The sequence below is a fragment of the Cheilinus undulatus genome, linkage group 2, assembly GCF_018320785.1.
Source record: "Cheilinus undulatus linkage group 2, ASM1832078v1, whole genome shotgun sequence".
Classification (NCBI taxonomy): domain Eukaryota; kingdom Metazoa; phylum Chordata; class Actinopteri; order Labriformes; family Labridae; genus Cheilinus; species Cheilinus undulatus.
Window position 1 is genome coordinate 53,705,333 of NC_054866.1, and position 20,089 is coordinate 53,725,421.

Here is a 20,089-nt window from a genome sequence, read left to right on the forward strand (position 1 = left end):
CCCCGGTCTCCCCTATGTCTTCATGCTGCACTAAATAAAGGGATGACTCTCCGATAACAGAGTGTGGGTTCAGGGATGGCTTCTGTTCTAGCAGTCTGCTTTGGTTTGTTTTCTTCCTTTATCAGGAGCTCGTGACGCCGGTGGAGCGTCAGCGACATGAACGGAATTAAATTAGAGAGAGAGAGAGAGAGAGAGAGAGAGAGAGGTAGAGCGAGGTAGAGAGAGAGAGAGAGAGGGGGGGAGCATCATCAGTGTTGTTTGTGCTGTGATCAGAGACAGAGAAGACCTTCATCAGTGGACATCCTGCGGCTTGTTTTCAGGTAAAAACACCCTCATATGACGCTCGCGGCATGATGATGTTTGATTATCAGGTGATTATTAGAATGTTTGCTGTCTCGTGCTGTTTTTAGAGAAGATGCTGATGGAGGGGCGCTGTTCAACCCCTCAAACAAACACCTTCATATCTGTAACAGATCCAGCTCCAGCTCTCTCTAACCCATGATGATTGTATGTTTTATGGACTGAACTGAATTAAACGCTCGCCTTCACGTCCGATGCGCTCGTGCGTGTTTTCATTGTCAGTCCACGGGGCGTTTTTTCCATCCTGTCCGTTACTACGCACATTGGCACAAACCCGAAGCAGAGCAGTCTCCTTTATTTCTTCCCTTTTATATTAATGAGGATCACAAACATCGCTCTTGGCTACGATTTGACGCTGTGTATATTCCTCTGTCTGCGTCATTTGTGCCTGATTTTGCGGTATTTGTGTCCTGGGGTTGGTTTGTTGTAAAATGGAGGCTGGATGGAGGAGGAGGAGGATGCTGCCATGGCCTCCCTTCTTCCTCCTCCTCCTCCTCCTGCTGGTCCCCATCACATGGCGTCCACACATCCTCTAAATTCATCCCAAATAAACCGATGTTAACCGTGGAGTGGCCGTTTTTCATGAATTTAGTCGGTCTGCGGTGGTGTGGCGGTTGTTGTTGGTTATTTTGGTGCTTCCCAGTTCGACCAGTAAGCCCATAGGACCTCCGTGTCTGTGTGCAGGGATCTCCTGTCTGAATAACCATAATACTGTTATAATGTTGCAGAAAAAGGTCATTCTAAACCCAGTTTAACCGGAAATGGTCTCTCTGTCTGTTTTAGCCCCATTTAAAGTCATTTCAACAACCATGATGGGAGATATTTCTCAGGAAAGTCTAAATGAACGTCATGTGTTATATAAGACAATAATATTACGATCCTGTTATTCTACAACTTGGCACACTGCGGTTTGTAAAAAGGTAAAATCCTGTTTAATTCCTGCTTTAAAAGGAGTGGTAATCAGCTGTAAGCAGGGGTGGACCCAGGATGTTTGAGAGCCGGGGGCAACAGCAATGTAAAGGGCACCTGCTATAGGCAGTGGGCCACCAGCACACATGAGGCTGTACATTTGTAGTTAACTGTTTCTGGTAAGGATTAGATTTAATTATGATTGCACCGGCACAGACCAGCATAAACTAATAACTTTGTTAAGTTTTAGATGACCTTAGAAGGTACTTTATTGAATTCTGTCCACCCACAGGGCACCCCTGGATGTCTGCTCAAAAGCCCAAATCTTTTAGGCATATTGAAGTATTTTTTTTCTGCTCAGTGTTGTGAGCAGGTGTGTCCAAACTTTGGCCCAGGACCAGTGGTGTGCACGAGGGGGGGCAGGGGGGCAGTCGCCCTCCCTTGTGGCCCAGTTGTTCAAAAACGCACTCTAAAGTGCCCTCTTTGGAGCCGAAACGCATGTTAAAGTGCCCTCGAGAGCCAAAACACACTCTAAAGTGCCCTCTTTGGAGCCGAAACGCATGTTAAAGTGCCCTCGAGAGCCAAAACACACTCTAAAGTGCCCTCTTGGGAGCCAAAACACATTAAAGTGCCCTCTTGGGAGCCAAAAAACACTCTAAAGTGCCCTCTTGGGAGCCAAAACACGTGCTAAAGTGCCCTTGAGAGCCAAAACGCGTGCTAAAGTGCACTCTTTGGAGCCGAAACACATTAAAGTGCCCTCTTTGGAGCCGAAAACACACGCTAGAGTGGCCTCTTGGGAGCCAAACGTGTGCTAAAGTGCCCCTTTTTTTCCTTTTTGCCCCTGCCCTTGAGAAAAGTCTGTGCACACCATTGCCCAGGACCCATTTTTGAGAGGCCCGCACCAAATTCTAGAGCAGTGTCAGTCAACCCTACTCAACCAAAGAGCCAAATTGTTGAAAAATATCTTTGAAAGAGCAACAATCTAAGTGGTGAAAAGTGGCAAAAATGGGTTAAAGTGGCAATAAAAATAATTTAAAGTGATAAAGATGTTCAAAAAGTGGCAAAGAAGTGGGAAAACATGGGTGAAAAGGGGTAAAATATGTATAAAATTGCAAAAAATGGTTAAAAATGGCAAGATTGGGGAGAAAAAGTGACAAAATGAATAGAAAAATGAGGCAGCAAAATGGCCAACAAGCGGTAAAAATTGTTGCCAAAAAAATGAGTGGAAAGTGACTAAAATTGGCAAAAAACAGCAAAAGTGGCATTCAATGGCAAAAGGCAGCTTAAATGGGCAAGAAGTGGCAAAAATGGCTAAAAGGGGGACACATTTGCAAACAGCAAAAAGCAGGATAAAAGAGGTACAAATAGGTTAAAAAGGGCCAAAAATAGAATAATGTTGGCAAAAAGAAGCAGCAAAAAGGGCTTGAAAAGCAGAAAAATTGATTAAAAGTGGCAAAAAAAGGAAGGGGGGGGGTTACAAATAAGGGTAACAGAAATATACAGACAAAAAAATAAAGGTTGACAGTTAAAGCTATAGCTGCACAAGAATGTAGCTTGCAATGGATAGTGTCTGAAGTCGAAGTTAACCCTTTTTAAGGTTTTCTGGTGAAAAATATTTCAAATGAAGACATAGAAGAGCCTCAATCATCACAAAAGAGGCACATGTGCACAAACATTGAGTATTACTGTTCTAGAGATAAAATGAAATGTGGCCCGCATTAAAACATGAGACTTGTGCTTAACTGCATCGTGCTTCCCCGTGCTACCATGTTTAATCTGTAAACAAAGATTTTGACATGACGATATCTTGATTAATAACATCCTGATGGATTATCCCAGCAAATAGCAGCAACAATAACTTTTCAAGGGCAGAGCCAGTGGTAGTCAGGGCTAAACAGGGCCCCATGCAATCTGATAGGCTCCCCAAAAATCCCAAAAATTACTCTCTATTTGCCCTGTCAGCCATCAACTAGCTATTTAGGCATGCTCAATCACCAAGCATGTATTAACTTAGATTGGATTAGTCTTACTAAAACGCTCATGGTGAGGAAGATGAAAGTGACCCCACCATTCTATTATATTTCTGTATGTGGCCCTGCAAAAATATATCATTTGTATTATATACATGGACATGGAAATTTCAGTCTTGTAGGCTTTCCTATCAATGATGTGTAGATTTATAAAAAAAAAGAAATCTCAGAAAGTTTTACAGGTTTTTAGGTAGAAGAAGTGAAGATGATTGATCTTTAATAAAGTGTAAGACAACAAACAGTAAAAGGTTGAGTTGTGTTAACTTAAAAATCCAAAATCACTTCTTTAGCTCTATCGGTCTGGAGATCCCTGTGCACAGTCCAGGTTGTCAGGTGCTGGGCGAACCTGAAGAAGCTGTGAAACGTGTTGTTCATTCATAATAAAGTTTAAGTAAAGTCTATCTCGGTGTGTGGCAGATTATTGCTCTTAGGATGTATTTTTAGCTTTGAGTAAACAGTATTGATCACTGAGTATATGTTGTCATTGCACTCAAATGATTTGACAGTGGTTCTTTAATCTGCATACGTTTCCCAGAGTGCCTTTGGGCATTAGAATCTTTTGCACCATGAGTGAAATTACCCACTCAGCAAGACAAGTTAGAAAGCAGTGCAAGGATGATGCAGTGAACTTTGTGGAGGACTTCTTTGTTACTTGTGTTCAGTTTAGCTGGTGTGATGGTTCAAACACACGGGTGTAGTTTTATGTCTGGAGTTGTATTCAAACATCATCTATAAACACATAAAATGATAAGTGAAGAGTGACCTGTTTGAACATGTTTTAAGAATGTATGACGTTCACTCAGCCCCGACATCTATCCGACAAACTAAAATGAAGCATTTTTGCAAAATCAAAACTAAACTAAACTAAACTAACAAACCAGCAGTCAAAACTAATAAAAACTAAACTGAAATTGAACACAGAATGTGAAAATAAATTAAATAGATGGTAGTTTGTTAAATTTTGTTTACTAGAGTGCACCCTAGAGGACGCTTTTTCCTATGTATCCCACTTAAAGGGCACCAAAGAGCTCATGTTGTCCATTTTTGCCCTCTTATAGGGCACTCGAGTGTGCAAACTTAAACAAAGTTCCCTCTAAACTAGCATTTAAGGGGAAAATTACAAATGTTGCATACTTAGATGGTGCTTAAGCAGGCACTCTGTCAAATTTGCTGCTTTAATGGCATCCCTGAAGGCACTTGTTTCTATGTCGCCCACCTTTAGGGCACCAAAGAGTACACCTTGTCCAATTTTACCCACTGACAGAGCACCTTAGAGGGGTTGTGGTCTAATATTCCACACTCAGATGGCGCTCTGGTGGACCCTTTGTCTCATTCGAGTGCTTAGATGGCACCCTTGAGGGCAGGTTTTTATAGGAGGGAACCAAAGAGTACACTTTGTCAAATTTTGCCCATTTTAAGGCACTTTTTAAACAATTTGTCCACTTGGATCGCAGTTTAGATGGCACGTTGTTGAAATCTGTCCACTTAGAGGGCACACTTTAGGGTACTTTTTTATGTTGGCCATTTTTAGGGAACAAAAGAGAACAATTTGTTAAATGTAGACCACTTATAGGGCAGCCCTGTAGGAAAATGTGTCATACTTGGTATGCTTAGATTGCACTCTAAAGGACACTTGGTCAAATTTTGCTTCTTACATGGTGCTCTAGAGGGCATGTTGTTGAATTTTGTCCACTTTAAGGGCATCCTTGAGGGCACTTCTTTATATTTTTGAATTAAAAGGCACCAAACATGCAGTTTGTTGAAAGTTGCCCACTAGGATGCTGCCAACTAGAACACTTTGCCCACTTTTAAGGCAGCTTTTAAACAATTTGCCCACTTGGAAGGCATCCTAGATGGCTATTATTCTGATTTAGATCATCATGATGTTCATATTCCATACAAGCATCTGGACATCTGCTTGCACTTTGTAAAAAGGTTTTTAAGGCGTGGTAAATGTTGGTATAATTTATATTGAAAGAAGTGTTTTCCCCCTCCTGTCCTCTGAAATTAACAGCAGATTTAAAAAGACCTTACAAGTGATTTTTACTCTTATTGATATAATTTTAAACAGTTAAGCTCTGATCTGATCCTAAAAAGGCAGACTAGTGTTGATTTTCCATCACACCCTCGTCTGTGTGTCCACAGTCTCGTCTCATATGTTCGTGTGTCCACTCTGACTCATGTGGTCGTGTTGCGTAACCTTTGCTGTACCATCAGCTGAGTCCTGACTGATTACTGTTGTTCAAGCGTGCAGCGACCAGCTGAGACTTCATGATTACATAAAACATGTTACAGACACAAGTAATTATCCTAAACCGAGAAATTACACCGACCAAATGTCACAGGAGAAGGTTTATTCATAGCTGCATAGAGGCTGAGGACACAGCGACTGAATCTGTGAGTAATTTGACTTATTTTTAATCCTGATGTAAAGACTTGATAAAGATCATCCATGGGTCCAAAGAATAGACCAGAGAGCTGGAGAATAAAGGTTTGATGATTGTTACAGCACCATCTTCATCATTCTGCCTTTAATTTGTCATTTGTTTGTTTACATTTGTGAGTTTTGCACATGCAGAGTGTCCTGTGCTCTCATTGGTCAAAATAATTGACATGTTGGACTTTCTGCCTGGAGGTCAGGAGGTGTCCCAGGTTTGGCGTTTTTTATCTTTAACTACTGTGGTCCAATTATTCTATAAATACGATTCTAAACAAACGTTGGGTTTTTAGTTTTCCAGCTGTGCTTTTGTTCCTGTCAGTCTCCATCACTGACATCAGCCTCAGACAGGTGTGCTCGTTAGTGTCCAGGTGAGGCTAATTAAAGGGCACCTACTGAACGAGGCCAGTCCACATTATTAAGACAGTCACAGGTTTCACCAATATGGGGACAAAGAAAGACCTGTCTGCAGATAAAATGCCTGAAACAGTGCGGTATCTTTCCAAATGTCTGAAAACTCTGGAAAATGGAGAGATCATTGTACTGGGGAAAGTTTTGTGTGTGATTCAGAGTGCAGACGGGTTCGTTCAGAAAGAGTTGTGTTAAGGAAAGTTTCTGTAAAGCAAATTCATCGTTTTCAGAGAGCAGCTGTGAAAAATCCACTGATGAGCAGCAAACAGGGATTTGTAGCTGCTGTATGCAGGATCCTCTGGACCAGTGGTTCTTAAACGGTGTGGCAAGGCACACTAGAGTGCCTTAAGGCAGGTCCAGGTGTGCTGTGAGAATTTGTACAATAAGTTATTACTACAACTTTATGGCAAGTACTGTAACCAGGCCTGCCCACAGATCTGGCTGGACCCCTGAAAAACCCAGATATGGACCTCCCCAGTTGTGATTTATTGATGATATCAGTGTGTTGGATCAGTAGCATTGGTGCTAGCATCCTGGCTAACAGTTACCTCGGTAAGAGCTAAAAAAGTTTTGCGAGCTATTATTGGGTTGAAATTGGTGTTGAAATTATTAATTCATGCTATTTTTAACCAAGTTATCCAATTTTCTACCCATTTTGCCAATTCTTTTGACAGCTTAAAACATTTTGCTGCTTTTTTTTTTTTTTTAGCATTTTTGCCACATTTTTGGATTTGTTTTTTGCCACATTTAACCCATTTTTACAACCTCCTAGCCACTTTTCACACCATTTTGCTATTGTCTGGCCATTCTTTACCATCACTTTTAACCACTTATTACACCCTTTTAGCAACTTTAACCCTTTGTGCCACTTTTCTGCCACTTGTGATCTATTTTGCCACCTTTTTGCCAATTTTTGCCCACTTTTGCTCTTATTTGACCACTTTATTGCCCAATTTTGCCCCTTTTTTATCACTTACAACCCATTTTTACCATCTTTTTACAAAATTTAATCCTTTTAGGCCACTTGTAACCCATTTTTGCCACTATTTTGCCACTTTTATAGCATTTTTGCTCCTTTTTTAACCCATTATTTGGCCACTTTCTTACCAATTTTCACCCATTTCTGACTTTGTTTCGCCGCTTTTTACTCACTTTTGCCATCTCCATGATCCCCCAGTTGGCTGGGCCCCAGAAAGCTCTCCCCTTTATCTCCCCTTTTAGGCCACCTTGAATGTAACATTATTTAAAATTTCTATTTGGTATAGATTTAAATTTGGTGTGCCATTAGATTTTGGCTTAACCTTAGGTGTGCCTTGGGCAAAAAAGTTTGAAAACCACTGCTCTAGAGGCCAACGCCCACGAGGAGAAACGTTAGGTTCAGAAATAAATAAAGACTCATTTTCAAACAGTTTTATTCACTGATGAATGCTGTGCTGCACTGAATGGTCCAGATGGATGGAGTTCTGGATGGCTGGTGGATGGTCACCATGTCCCAACAATTTCAGCAACAAGGAGGCGGAGTCATGTTTTGGGCTGGAATCACAGGAAGTGAGCTGGTAGGCCCCTTTAAGGTTCCTGAAGGTGTCAGAATGACCTCAGCTAAATATGTGGAGTTCTTCTTCCTCCTAAATGTTTAATGAGCAGAGGCCAACGTGCATTAAAATATAGGGGCACCAAATTATGGAACAATTATTCCCACCTCGCAAAAAGCTGTCAGACTCTGAAATGTTACAAAAGATGTCTTAAGAAACTTTTGGCTGCAGTTAACTAACTTCTGTTGTGTTGTTTTACCTGTGAATCTTATTTCTGTTCAAATCAAGTTTTTTGTTGTTGGATTAGTATTCTGGTGAAAATACAGGTGAGGTCAGGTCAGATCTTGTACTCAACCATTATCGGACATACAGGTATTCATAAACCCCTTACAATCACTTTTTTATGTTTTTGATATGTTGTTAATGTTACTGTATGTTTAGAATTATGTAATCATTGTTTATATTACTTTTTGTAGGCCAACTAAGAGTTTCTTTGTTTTTGTGTAATATTGTGTTCATTTTTTGATAGTAATCATTTAGGTGGAGGCTTCAAATAAGCTCTGTGAGCTTTCTGAATCTTCCTGCACCGTATATTTATCTATTTATGTCATATTATGTATTCCTTAAATGTGCAAAATAAATCATAAATAAATAAATCACCCAGGTGTGTCAAACTCAAGGGTTGGGGGCCGAATCCGGCCCCTGGCACAGTTATACCTGGCCCGCCAGGTCATGTCATACTTTTATTATAACTGGCCCACTGGTTTGAGGTCTGCAGATTTCCTCCAGTTTAAAAATGTAAAACAATATCTTTGTTCTGTCATCAAAATAAGAAAGTAAAGTTAAGATAATTAGATAAAAAGTCAGGAATGTGGGAAAATACATTTATGATATATTCTTGATTTTGCATCTCACTGTTATCATGCAAAGTTATGGTTTTGACTTTTTTACCCACGCCGATGAAATTGACAGGGGGTTATGTAAAGGGTTTCGTATCTTTCTTTGTTTGTTTGTATGTGTACAAGATAACTCGAGAATGGAAAGTCAGATCTTCACCAAACTTTCAGGGAATGTTGGGATAGTGACAGGGAAGAATCGATTTGATTTTTGTGATGATCTGCATGCCCATTCGGTTTTTCTCAGTCTTCGAATTTTTAACGCCATAGTAATCAATGGGAGCGTGAGTTCCTTGGTGGCGCTGCTTAGACGTGGGTCTGCCGCCTCAGACGACCATTCTAGTTCATTACATAGTTTGACCTTTAAAATTCACATTTTTGACTTTTTATCTTATTTTTTACCTTTAAGATCATCATTTTTAAATTTTAAGTCATATTTTGACCTTTTAAACTAAAGATTTTTTATTTTTTTCCCCCTTACATTTTGCCATTTTGAGCTCCTTTGACTTTTATTTGGCTTTGGCCTTTTGTATCTTCAATTTTGAATTTTTAGTAATATTCTGACCTGTAAAACTCAAAATTTATTTATTTTTTCTCAGCTTTTGACATTTTTAACCAATGATTTTGAAATTTATCTCATGTTTTGACCATTAAAAATCACAATTTAAACTTTCTGTCTTATACATTTGCCTTTTTAAAACATGATTTTGACTTTAAATGCCTTTTGAGCGAATACATTTGAATTTCTATCTCAGATTTTGAGCTTTTAAACTTACCATTTTTACTTTTTAAAATCTTATCATTTATCGTCAGTGCTAAGGTTTTTCCCCCATAATTCATTGCTGGTGAAAATGAGGTTGACAGTTAATGGTTAAATGTTGACCTTGTTTGGCTCTCAGGTTGGACCCAAATTCAGAATTGGGCCCCTGCTGTGACTGAGTTTGACATCCCTGATCTAACCTCTTGTTTCCTGCCATGGTACAAAAAGAAGAACCATGCCAAGCTGCCATGCTGCAAAAGTCCCACTGAGGCCTTGGCTGCTGTGGGCATAAAGGGAGAAAAATCCCAGTGTGTCCACCATCATCATCCCCTGACCTTTAACCCTACTGAGAATCCTGAAAAGGAAGCTCTATGAGCATGGATGGAGGGCAGTTTACCTCCAAACAGCAGCTCTGGGAGGCAATTCTAGCATCCTCAAAGGAAATACAGGCAGAAACTAGACATGGACGTACAAGTTCACTGGATGAGAGAGTTGTTAAGGTGGTACCAGAGAGGGGCTCCTGTGTCAATGTGGAACTGGATCTGTGAACATGGTTCTGATTGAAATAGCTGTCATTTGAGAAAAATTACCTCCTAATGCAAAACATACAACATATTTCTGTTTATGCATGATGATTTAGAAGACAGTGTATGAAACATTACATGGGAGAAACCGATCAAGATGAAAGGGTCCTGAAACTCTAGGACTACCAGGCCAGGCTAGCATGCAGGCTGAGCTTGACATTAAAGAATTCATAAAGACAAAATTATTTTCAAGTAATTAAAATAGTAAAATTCAAGTAAAAAGTCATGTTCTAATAAAATCATGAAAGCCTCTTAATAGCAGTATGAGTCTGTGTGCAGAATCCCCTCTGTATGCATGTCTGATGAATCTGACAGCAGCGGTTGGCTGCTGTAGACAGAATCTGATTGGACAGAGCTGCTGTCTGTGTGGATGTAAAGCTCAGACTATAGAGACGTCTCATATCTCTGATTTGACCTACTGAATGGTCCATTTGTGTCAGTGTGTGTGCACTTTAAGCCTCTCATATCTGCAGGCAGATTAACACTGGTTCACTGGTTTCACTGGCTTCTTCCACTGGTCAAACCCTACCATACAGCCGTGCTTGAGAACACGCTATGAAAGAGTAGAGCTGTAATGTTAACCCCTCCTGTCTCTCCAAAAACTGTAGAACTGGTGGAGTTTTTCATCCTCTGAGCCACATGTGGAAAGAGGAGGGTCGTTGATGTCTTAAAGATGTTTTCCATGGCACCAGAAAAACATGTAAGAGCATAAAGGATACTGCATACTTCCTTCCTTCTGTGGATGGAGGAGATGGATGACGTGCTGATGGAGGGAGCGGCTGCTGGATGGGTTTCGTCCATTTTCTAAAGTAGAATTCATCCAGTCCAGTCTGCAGCTAATGATGGACAGGGAGTGTTAGCATTAGCCTCTTTAGCTACTGTGGTTATCAATAAGCTTCTTTTCTGTCCCTCACACAAACACACCCCCACATGCAGGAGCTAAATATAGTCCTCCTGTAATCAGAGACGGAGGAGACGATGAAGAGAGGCAGACTGAGCTGGTTTAATCTGAATCTGGGTCCTACAGGAGTGTAAGATGTGGTGGACTGGTTCACTGGTTTAATGCGCTGAAGTGACTCCTCATGCACAGGCCTGATAACATTATCTTTAGCTCATATCAGACTTTTGAGCTGTCTTCACACATGCACTCTTTAAAATTTCTAGAAAATCCTCAGCAGGCCTCTTGTGCAGAGCAGGTAACATGGTCTTCATACATTTAATCAGTTTATGGTCAAATGGATCAGTTATACTTGGCAGGGAAGGCTCTGCTCTAAAAATGCTCTCTGGGTTAATCAAGCAACATGCTTTGACTTTTCAGGGAGTGCAGAGCTAGAAACCCCCATGTGGATAGACACATTAATGACAATTTGGACTGAAAACAATGAAATTATTTCAGAAGCAATTAATCAATAGTAGCATGAATCTGAATATGAGGGTGCAAATAGCTTCATGCTATAAAGGAGGAGGCTGGGGTGGAGGAAGGGACGCTTTGCCAGCAACAGCATGGTGCATTAGGCTTTATATAAGCAGGGATTAATGAGAAGTACGTCATATTTAAATAGACCGCTGTGTTGATACTTGACTGTTTGCATAATATGCATAAAATCTTTGCTGCAAAAAATGATGTATTAATCTGGTATTTTAACACATTTTGAGTCAAAGCAATATTGCAACTTCTATTTGTAAATTGCAGCAGGCCATGTTGTGATTTAATCTAATTTGCGATGAATTAAACAGCCCTAGCATAGATACATTTTTGATATTGATTTATACGCTTTTTGGCAATTCACAAACAGAAATGGTTGAACATTTTTGACATTTTTCTTTCTTCCTGTGTGGCAGGCCCAACCCTCATCATGACTAAAGAGGAGAACCTGGAGGTGCAGGAGAAGGAGAGGCATGACCGGGAAGAGCAGGAGGAGGGCAGGGTCCAGAGAGAGGAAGAGGAGGCTCTGACGGAGGAAGAGGAAGAGGAAGAGGAGAAAGAGGAGGAAGATGAGGACGAAGACGAGGAGGAAGAGGAGGAAGAATACGAGCTGGAGGAGGAGAGGGAGGGGGAGGAGAGGACTGAGGTGGACGATGACGAGGAGGATGAGCCAGAGGAGGAGCGTGAAGAGAGAGAGGAGCGGGACGAAGACGAGGAGCATCTGACAAGCAGGGAGCAGGAGGTAGAGCAGGAGCAGGAGCCCCTGTCTGTGTCCGAGTACCAGAGTCCGGTTCATGAGCCACGACGCAGACCCATGGTGCATCCCTCTGCCCAGGCTCCTCTGCCCAAAGACTACAGTACGTCATACCCCCTTAGATACATCCAAAATGATTAGAACTGTCATACCACCTTAAATACATCCACAATGATTTATACTGTCATACCACCTTAAATACATCCACAATGATTTACACTGTCATACCACCTTAAATACATTCAAAATGATTTATACTGTCATACCACCTTTAATTTCAAAATTTATTTTTACTGTCATACCGCCTTAAATACATCCAAAATAATTTATACTGTCATACCACCTTAAATACATCCAGAATGATTAATACTGTCAACCTCCCTAAATACATCCACAATGATTTACACTGTCATTCCACCTTAAATACATCCAGAATTATTAATACTGTCAACCTCCTTAAATACATCCAAAATGATTTACACTGTCATTCCACCTTAAATACATCCAGAATTATTAATACTGTCAACCTCCTTAAATACATCCAAAATGATATACACTGTCATACCACCTTAAATATATATTAAATGTGTCAGAGTATGAATGCAGAAGTACTAAAGTTAAACACAGTATAAATTCAGAAGTTCATCACTAACACCGAGTACAGATGCAGAAGAAGCTAAAACACTAAAACACAACATTTGCATGCATCAAAAATGTGTTTAACTGATAAACAGCAAAGAATCAGTACATTAACTCTGTACTTTACTAGAAAGATCAATGCATTCAAACAGCTCTGAAACGACTGCTGTGTAGAAAACAAGGTGATTAGTATTCCTGGGGCAGCTCAGGGCCGAGCGACTCCATTATACTCTGAGTATGTGTTCTGACTGTCTCCTTCCAGCAGTGAATACAGAGCAGTCCTTTGACAACTGACCGATGCTTTTCACAAATAAAACTGCTAACATGACAAGTTGTAAGAAGAATAAGTTCAAATATTTCTCATCATCAGCTATGATCATTTGTAGACGATGGCTGGTTGGTTCCAAAAAGTGTTATTTCACTTTATAACAGGTGCTCTGAATGCTGATAGAAAGGGTTGTTAAAAAGTTTTAGTTTCCAAACATCTATCCAGTATGTTAAACAAGAACAGTTCAACACAGTGAATCTTCCCACTTTGAGCGTGACACTGGTGAAAAATGGCTACGGTAACTTTAAGGACTGGAGTGGTTGATGTTTCAGTAAAGTGACGTTTGATGTCGAGGTGATTCGAGTCACTCAGTGAAATGAAATCTGTCTCCAAGCTCAGACTGCAGAGCTGGCAGGAAGAGAAAGTGCAGAGCTCACAGGTTACTTCTGATTTAATGAGGGTGACTGAAACTTTTTGGCACCAACATCCTGACTGATCTGCTGTTTTCTGCTCTCAGAAATGTGACTTTTTACTTCTGCTGTCTTCTTTACTTTCCTAGCTCCTTCTCTTTTTGGATGATAATCCTTATGCTTCTTATCCCCTTCCATTTCCAGCCTTTACGTTCTTTGACCCCAATGACCCGGCCTGTTTGGAGATCCTCATGGATCCTCGGACCACCATCCCAGAGCTGTTCGCCATTGTGCGTCAGTGGGTCCCCCAGGTGCAGCACAAGATCGACATCATCGGCAACGAAGTAAGAAGGCACAGACAACCACACGTCTAATCTGTCGGGTGGTTTTAGTCTGCAACTAGGAGTGAAACAATGATGACAAAAGTTAATGTCAAAATGAGCCGCCAACAGATTTAATTGTCGATAATTCGTTGGGTATGCCTTCGTGTTTTTCATTGTGAGTGCAACGACTAATCATGCCATCTTACATCCTCAGTGTCTTTGTACAGAGTTATATGCAAATCAGCAATGGTGATGGGCAATGCAACACCATCATGTCCTTATGTAGGGAGCATTGCATCCTCAACACTGCAAATAAAAGTGTAAAACTCCTCGCTGCAGAGCCCTGGATGAAGTCAGAAAACCTCAGTCAGAGCCATTAAGTACTAGTGCAAAGCATCAGTCAATCAGGTGACTAATTAGCCCAGCAGCAGGCGACTAGTCCACCATGAAAATAGTCGGTGGTCTCATCCCTGCTGCAGAAATGCCGTCATAAAATATCTGGTCGTCTATACTCTGGTAAAAGATTTGTATTTAAACAAATCACAGCAGAATTATTTGACTTTCCCAACCTCTTACCCATGCAGACCTCTAAATACAAACTCCTATTGTCAGTGCTAGATGACGCTAGCATTAGTTTAGGACTGCAGCTCTGTCTCTGCTGCTGTGAGGCTCAAACAGTTGACCAGTTGTGTTGAACTGCCTGCTCGCTCTGCCCTACTTGTTCTGGCACTGAGCCTGAACCAACACTCAGTTGTCACTGTCACAATGACCCAGATTCAACCCTCATGACACACACACATAATAAAGAATGAAACCCCCCAGAGCAGCGTGGAGCTTTATTAAAGCTCTGAGAGGAATGCCTGAATGTTGGGTGAAATATTTAACTGTGTTCAGAGCATGCATCCTGATCCGGGCCGGATCAAGGAGTCAAAGATGACTCAAAAATGTTTGATTTTTACAAGAAGTGTTAAATGTCAAATCAAAGTGAAGGGATGAGTTGATGAATCAATGCATCATAGCATCCAGGCAGAAATGGTTTACTTGATTCAAGTCTGTACAGTGGGTACGTGGTCTGCTGAACCCATTAGGACTTCTGGGACAGTCCTGACAAGGCTATCTTTAAAATGAACTCTGTCTACAGAGTCATCACAGAGTTTTACTTTGCAAACATTGTAAGAGTAGAATTCAACTGACTAGTCTGTAAACCTAACATTTTAGCTTGCTTGGCAGTGGGCCATGTAGCCAACAAGGACCATAACTCCAACCTAGTCTGCAGGGTTTCATCGCTCATGCATGCTCACAGAGTTTGGCTCCTCTCCTGAAGTAGATCTAGTACGAGTAGAAAAGTTAATCTGATAGATTTTTGATCATTTTTCATTCTAACTCTCAGATCAAAATCCCAAAATGTAGATGATATTAGTGATATGATTTAGAAAGGGATGCACGATGTTGCAGAGGTTGGTGCCTCACCAGTGTTAATTCTGGCAGCTATTTTTAATTTTAGTCTTAGTTTTAGTCTTTAAATGAAATGCATTTTAGTTTTAGTCACATTTTAGTCATTTCTGTCCTTTTTAGTTTTAGTCTAGTTTTAGTCCATTAAAAGTCCTCACATTTTAGTCTTTACTTTAAGTCCAAGCATTTATTTTCTTGCCTAAATCTGGTACCAAATCATGGAAGAGTGTTCTCTGCACTCTGCTGGGGTCTCTGCTTTCTACAGCTGAGAGGCGAGAACTACAGATGGATTGTTTTTGACAGATTTACCCACAGTAGAGAAATATCAAAGATTTTGAATGTCCAATGACAACTAAATTACATTTTAGTCTAGTTTTAGTCATTTTGACGGAAACTAAACTTAGTTTTTGTCAGTTTTAGTCATCACAGATCTATTTTTGTTTTGTCTTAGTCTAGTTTTTGTCATGGAAAAAAAAAGGCTGCCGACCAATAGTTGTAGTCATAGTTTTGGGGTGAATCCCATTTCTACCTCTTAGCCCTAATCTGAGCCCTACCCCTTGGTTTTGCTCGTTCACGTCAGGTGAAGTGGTGTCCCAATTCTCTTTTGAGTCGAGGGCTAGAGCTAAGGGCCAAGGTCTACATAGCCCTTGAAATGAAGATTTTTCAGGACCACACTTGAAACCAAGGGGTATGATGAATTTCACCTCCGTGCACTGCTCCAATTGCGAAATGGCAATACAGACTACGAAGGAGGCGCATAAATGAAAAATATTTTTGGCATAATAATTATAGAAAACAAAACTGTTGTATTATCTCATATATTCAATAGTTAGCCACTGAGGATTGAAGTTTAGTGTAGTTTTGGTATCTACACGAGTAAATGAGGGTTATTAATTGTATAAATAAATGGAGAAGATCAACGCAGTATGAACGAGATGGTCAAAGCTTTATAGTCACCTCCAATGACGCAGCTGTTTATCAGCAATGTGTGATGATAAACAGCAATCGAGTGGCGTCTTGTTTCTTAAGGGAAGGTTTTTTCCCCTTCCCTTACCACTCTGTTTTAAGGGGCAAGGGAAAGGAGCAGACGAAGGGGAAGGGCTAAGGGGAAGGGCTAAGCGGTAGAAATGGGATTGGCCCTAAGTCAAAGAAATTAACACTGTGCCTCACAGCATGAAGAGTCCTGGTTCCAACCTGGTCAGGTCCTTCCTGTGCATTTGTCATTTTGGATTTATCTGCTCTCTAAACCAGTGGTTCTCAAACATTTCAGGGCTAGCGACCCCTTAAAGGAGAGAGATTTTTCCAAGGACCCCCACATAACCCTCACACTGATTAAACATATGTCTACTGCCATTTTCGTTGCCCTTTGGTAGGAAAAAAATCTTTTGTTTCATCCTTAAACTCTGCGTGCTTTGTTATCAGATGACATTTTAGCTTGGCGGCTTCATGGCTTCATTTACAAACACATGAAGGCACTCCACTCATTCTGGTCTTCCATCGCTGTTCTATAAAACCAACTCCAGATAGCTGTCATCATATTTTTAGTTTAGCTAGCCGAGCATCACTCAATGAAGTGGACACACTTAAATATTTAACCATTGTTGCTAGCTAGACCTGCACACCAAATGCATCCTGAAAGTGACTGATGTGTGACGAATGACAGATTTATGTGATATGCCACATTCGGCCCAAAGCTGACTGATGTGGGAGTCATTGGTTTAGTGTGGTTGTTTTACGGTCCCTGTGGTCCCTGTATGGATTTATTTGATTTTAAATGACATGGCATTACTTTAATAGTTTATTTTGAGTTATTTTGCAGACCCCAAAGCTGTGGCTCACTGACCCCTAGGGGTCCCCGGACCCAAGTTTGAAAACCACTGAGCTAAACTAAGGTTAACTGACTTCATGTTTAGATACAGACCTGCTATTAGAAGTAGATAGAAGCTTATAACATAAACTTAACCTTGGAGAAAAGAGCTTGTTATGGACTAAAAACAAAATAATGATCATTAAAAATGTGCAGAAGACTCCTGGCTCGCCCACTGAGCCGTCTGTGAGGTTTTTAATGTTAACATGAAGGAGTAGCGGTGCTTGGTTTCAGAGACGCGCTTACGTGGATCAACTAAAGATGATTTTATTTTTGTTTTTAAATGAAAATAAAGCATTCATTCATTCTAAAGTGTGCTGAGAGGGATGATAAAGCATGCAATTAATTGCAAATTTAAAAAAATGAGTGCACTTATTTTAGATCTTGATTAACTGAAATTTACTCGATTAATCTCGACAGCAGATTGAGGAGTAAATGAATGCAGCTTGCTGTGACTATTCTTTTGTCCTTATTTGTTATGAATCAAGTTGTTTTTGTGTTTTTTGCTACCATGTTCATGTTGTTTTCTGAATTAGTCATGACGAAAAGCACATCAAAAAATTCCCCTTGTCAAAATGTTTGTTTACCTAAAGTTTCATTAATTTGTAGAATTTGCTGCAGGGTGATAAAAAATGGACCCCAGGCTGTGGTTAGAAGCCTCTGTTCCCTCAGAACAAGTGCCTCTGGAGGAAACTTGACTTTGTAATATTCTCTGTGTTTTTGCACGAGGAGAGTGTCTGTAATACAAGCACCCTCCGACACCATGACATTGACCCAGATAAAATGGCTGCATCGATCTAAAGAGGCAGAGAGAGAGAGAGGGATGTAAAGGCGGTGAGGCTCGACCATGACTCAGCAGGAAGCTGACTCAGCCTGCAGGATTCAGAAAACAGTAGCAGACAGTGACTCAGACAGAAGCAGAGCCGTGATTCTAGAGTCACATTTCACCCCATGTGTTCTGCACCAACTGCAGACTTGTTTTTAATCCTTATATCATAATTTTACTTTATTCTCTCTGCTACAGTTTCATTTATGGAAAGGAAACAACCTTTTAATTGTGCAGAATTTCTAAATCTGAAGCATGACTCCCCTTACTTTGATCATTACTTTAGTTGGCTTCTATTGTCTTCTGATAAACTGCTATTCCTGATTAAAGTCTTAAATCTTCATGTACAAACTGGGTTGGGCGCACACAACCCAAGAACCAATATAACATCCTTTTTAAGATTCTTTTGTGCTGTTAAGTCTAAATACCTCAACTGATTTCTGGAATTATCCATACCCAAAAATGGAAACAAATTGCTTCACAGCTATTTCTGTTTAATTTTGCTGCTTTCTATTTGACCTAGCTTCATATTTGTAAAGGTTGAAATGACTTACATGAGAAAAAACTTGTCCAAAACATCTGAACATTCTGCACATGAATCAAAATTGTTGCAAAAACCCCTAACAGCTGCACTGATTTTACCAGTTCCAAACCAACTGTCTAACTATTTAGAAGCACAGACAGAGTATTTCACCTTCTTTATTTTGTATTTTGTGGTTTTCAGATCTTAAAGCGGGGGTGCCACGTGAATGACCGTGATGGTTTGACCGACATGACGCTGCTGCACTACAGCTGTAAGGCTGGAGCTCACGGAGTTGGTAAGATGTTTGTTCAAACCCGCTATGATGGAGATTTTAGTCATGTCTGAATCAGAATAAAAGACAAACTGATGTCTTCATACCACCTGAAAGAAGAGAGACAACCTTTACGAACCTAAAACAAGAAAGAAACATGAAGTTGTTAGGAACAGCAGGTGTTTCATTTACTGCATGTATTTGGCGCCAGAGTTCAAAGGATGAATTTACAAGTAAAAATGAACAGATGCACTTTCTTTCCTTTCAAGAATCATGCAACCCAACCCATCCTGTTTTTCTTTAAGGTTGATTATTTGGTTTTATATCCCTTTATTTTAAAGAGGAGAATCATGGATGGAGTTAGAAATACTGAGAGAGTGAGAAATGGCATGCCTGTAAGGAGCTACAGGTTGACTTGAACCTAGGTTGTCTTTACTCAGAGGGCTTGACCTCACCTCTGTAGGCCATCTGCCTCTTTTTATTCTGGTTTAAACAAGACCAATAACTTTAACAGTTTTATATTTTATTAGACAAAAACATAAAGATCCAAAACATTTTAGTCCAGTTTGAGATAATTAAAAATCCTCGGTGGATGGATGGATGGATGGATGGATGGACAGATGGATGGATGGATGGATGGATGGATAGATGGATGAAGGGACGGATGCATGGACGGAAGGATGGATGGAAGAAGGGACAGATGGATAAAGGGAGGGACAGATGGACGGACGGACGGATGGATGGATGGATGGATGGAGGGACAGATGGATAGATGGATGGATGGAGGGAGGGAGGGAGGGAGGGATGGATGGATGGATGGATGGATGGATGGATGGATAGATGGATGGATGGATGGATGGATGGACAGATGGATGGATGGATGGAGGGAGGGAGGGATGGATGGATGGAGGGACAGATGCATGGACAGAAGGATGGATGAAAGAAGGGACAGATGGATAAAGGGAGGGACAGATGGATGGATGGATGGATGGATGGAGGGACGGATGGAAGAAGGATGGATGGATGGAAGAAGGGACAGATGGATGGATGGATGGATGGACAGTCGGGTGGATGGATGGAAGAAGGGACAGATGGATGGATGGATGGATGGACAGTCGGGTGGATGGATGGATGGATGGATGGATGGATGGATGAGGGAGGGACGGATGGATGGATGGATGGATGGATGGATGGATCGGTGGAAGAAGGGACAGATGGCTAAAGGAAGGGATGGAAGGATGGATGGAAGAAGGATGGATGGATGGATCGGTGGAAGAAGGGACAGATGGCTAAAGGAAGGGATGGAAGGATGGATGGAAGAAGGATGGATGGATGGATGGATGGATGGATGGATGGATGGATGGATGGTTGGATGGATGGATGAATGGATGGATGGATGGATGGATGGATG

General features: G+C 40.8%; 1 protein-coding gene across 1 annotated transcript in view; it reads left to right on the top strand.

The window, feature by feature from the left end:
- Nucleotides 1-241: 241 nt before the first annotated feature.
- clip3 (CAP-GLY domain containing linker protein 3) overlaps nucleotides 242-20,089 on the top strand; it is a 32,568-nt gene continuing 12,720 nt past the window's right edge. The window contains exons 1-4 of the mRNA XM_041804884.1: nucleotides 242-320; nucleotides 11,762-12,202; nucleotides 13,621-13,760; nucleotides 18,609-18,702. Coding sequence (XP_041660818.1) covers nucleotides 11,776-12,202; nucleotides 13,621-13,760; nucleotides 18,609-18,702 — 661 coding nt within the window. The 5' untranslated portion in view covers nucleotides 242-320; nucleotides 11,762-11,775. The remainder of the gene's footprint in view (nucleotides 321-11,761; nucleotides 12,203-13,620; nucleotides 13,761-18,608; nucleotides 18,703-20,089) is intronic.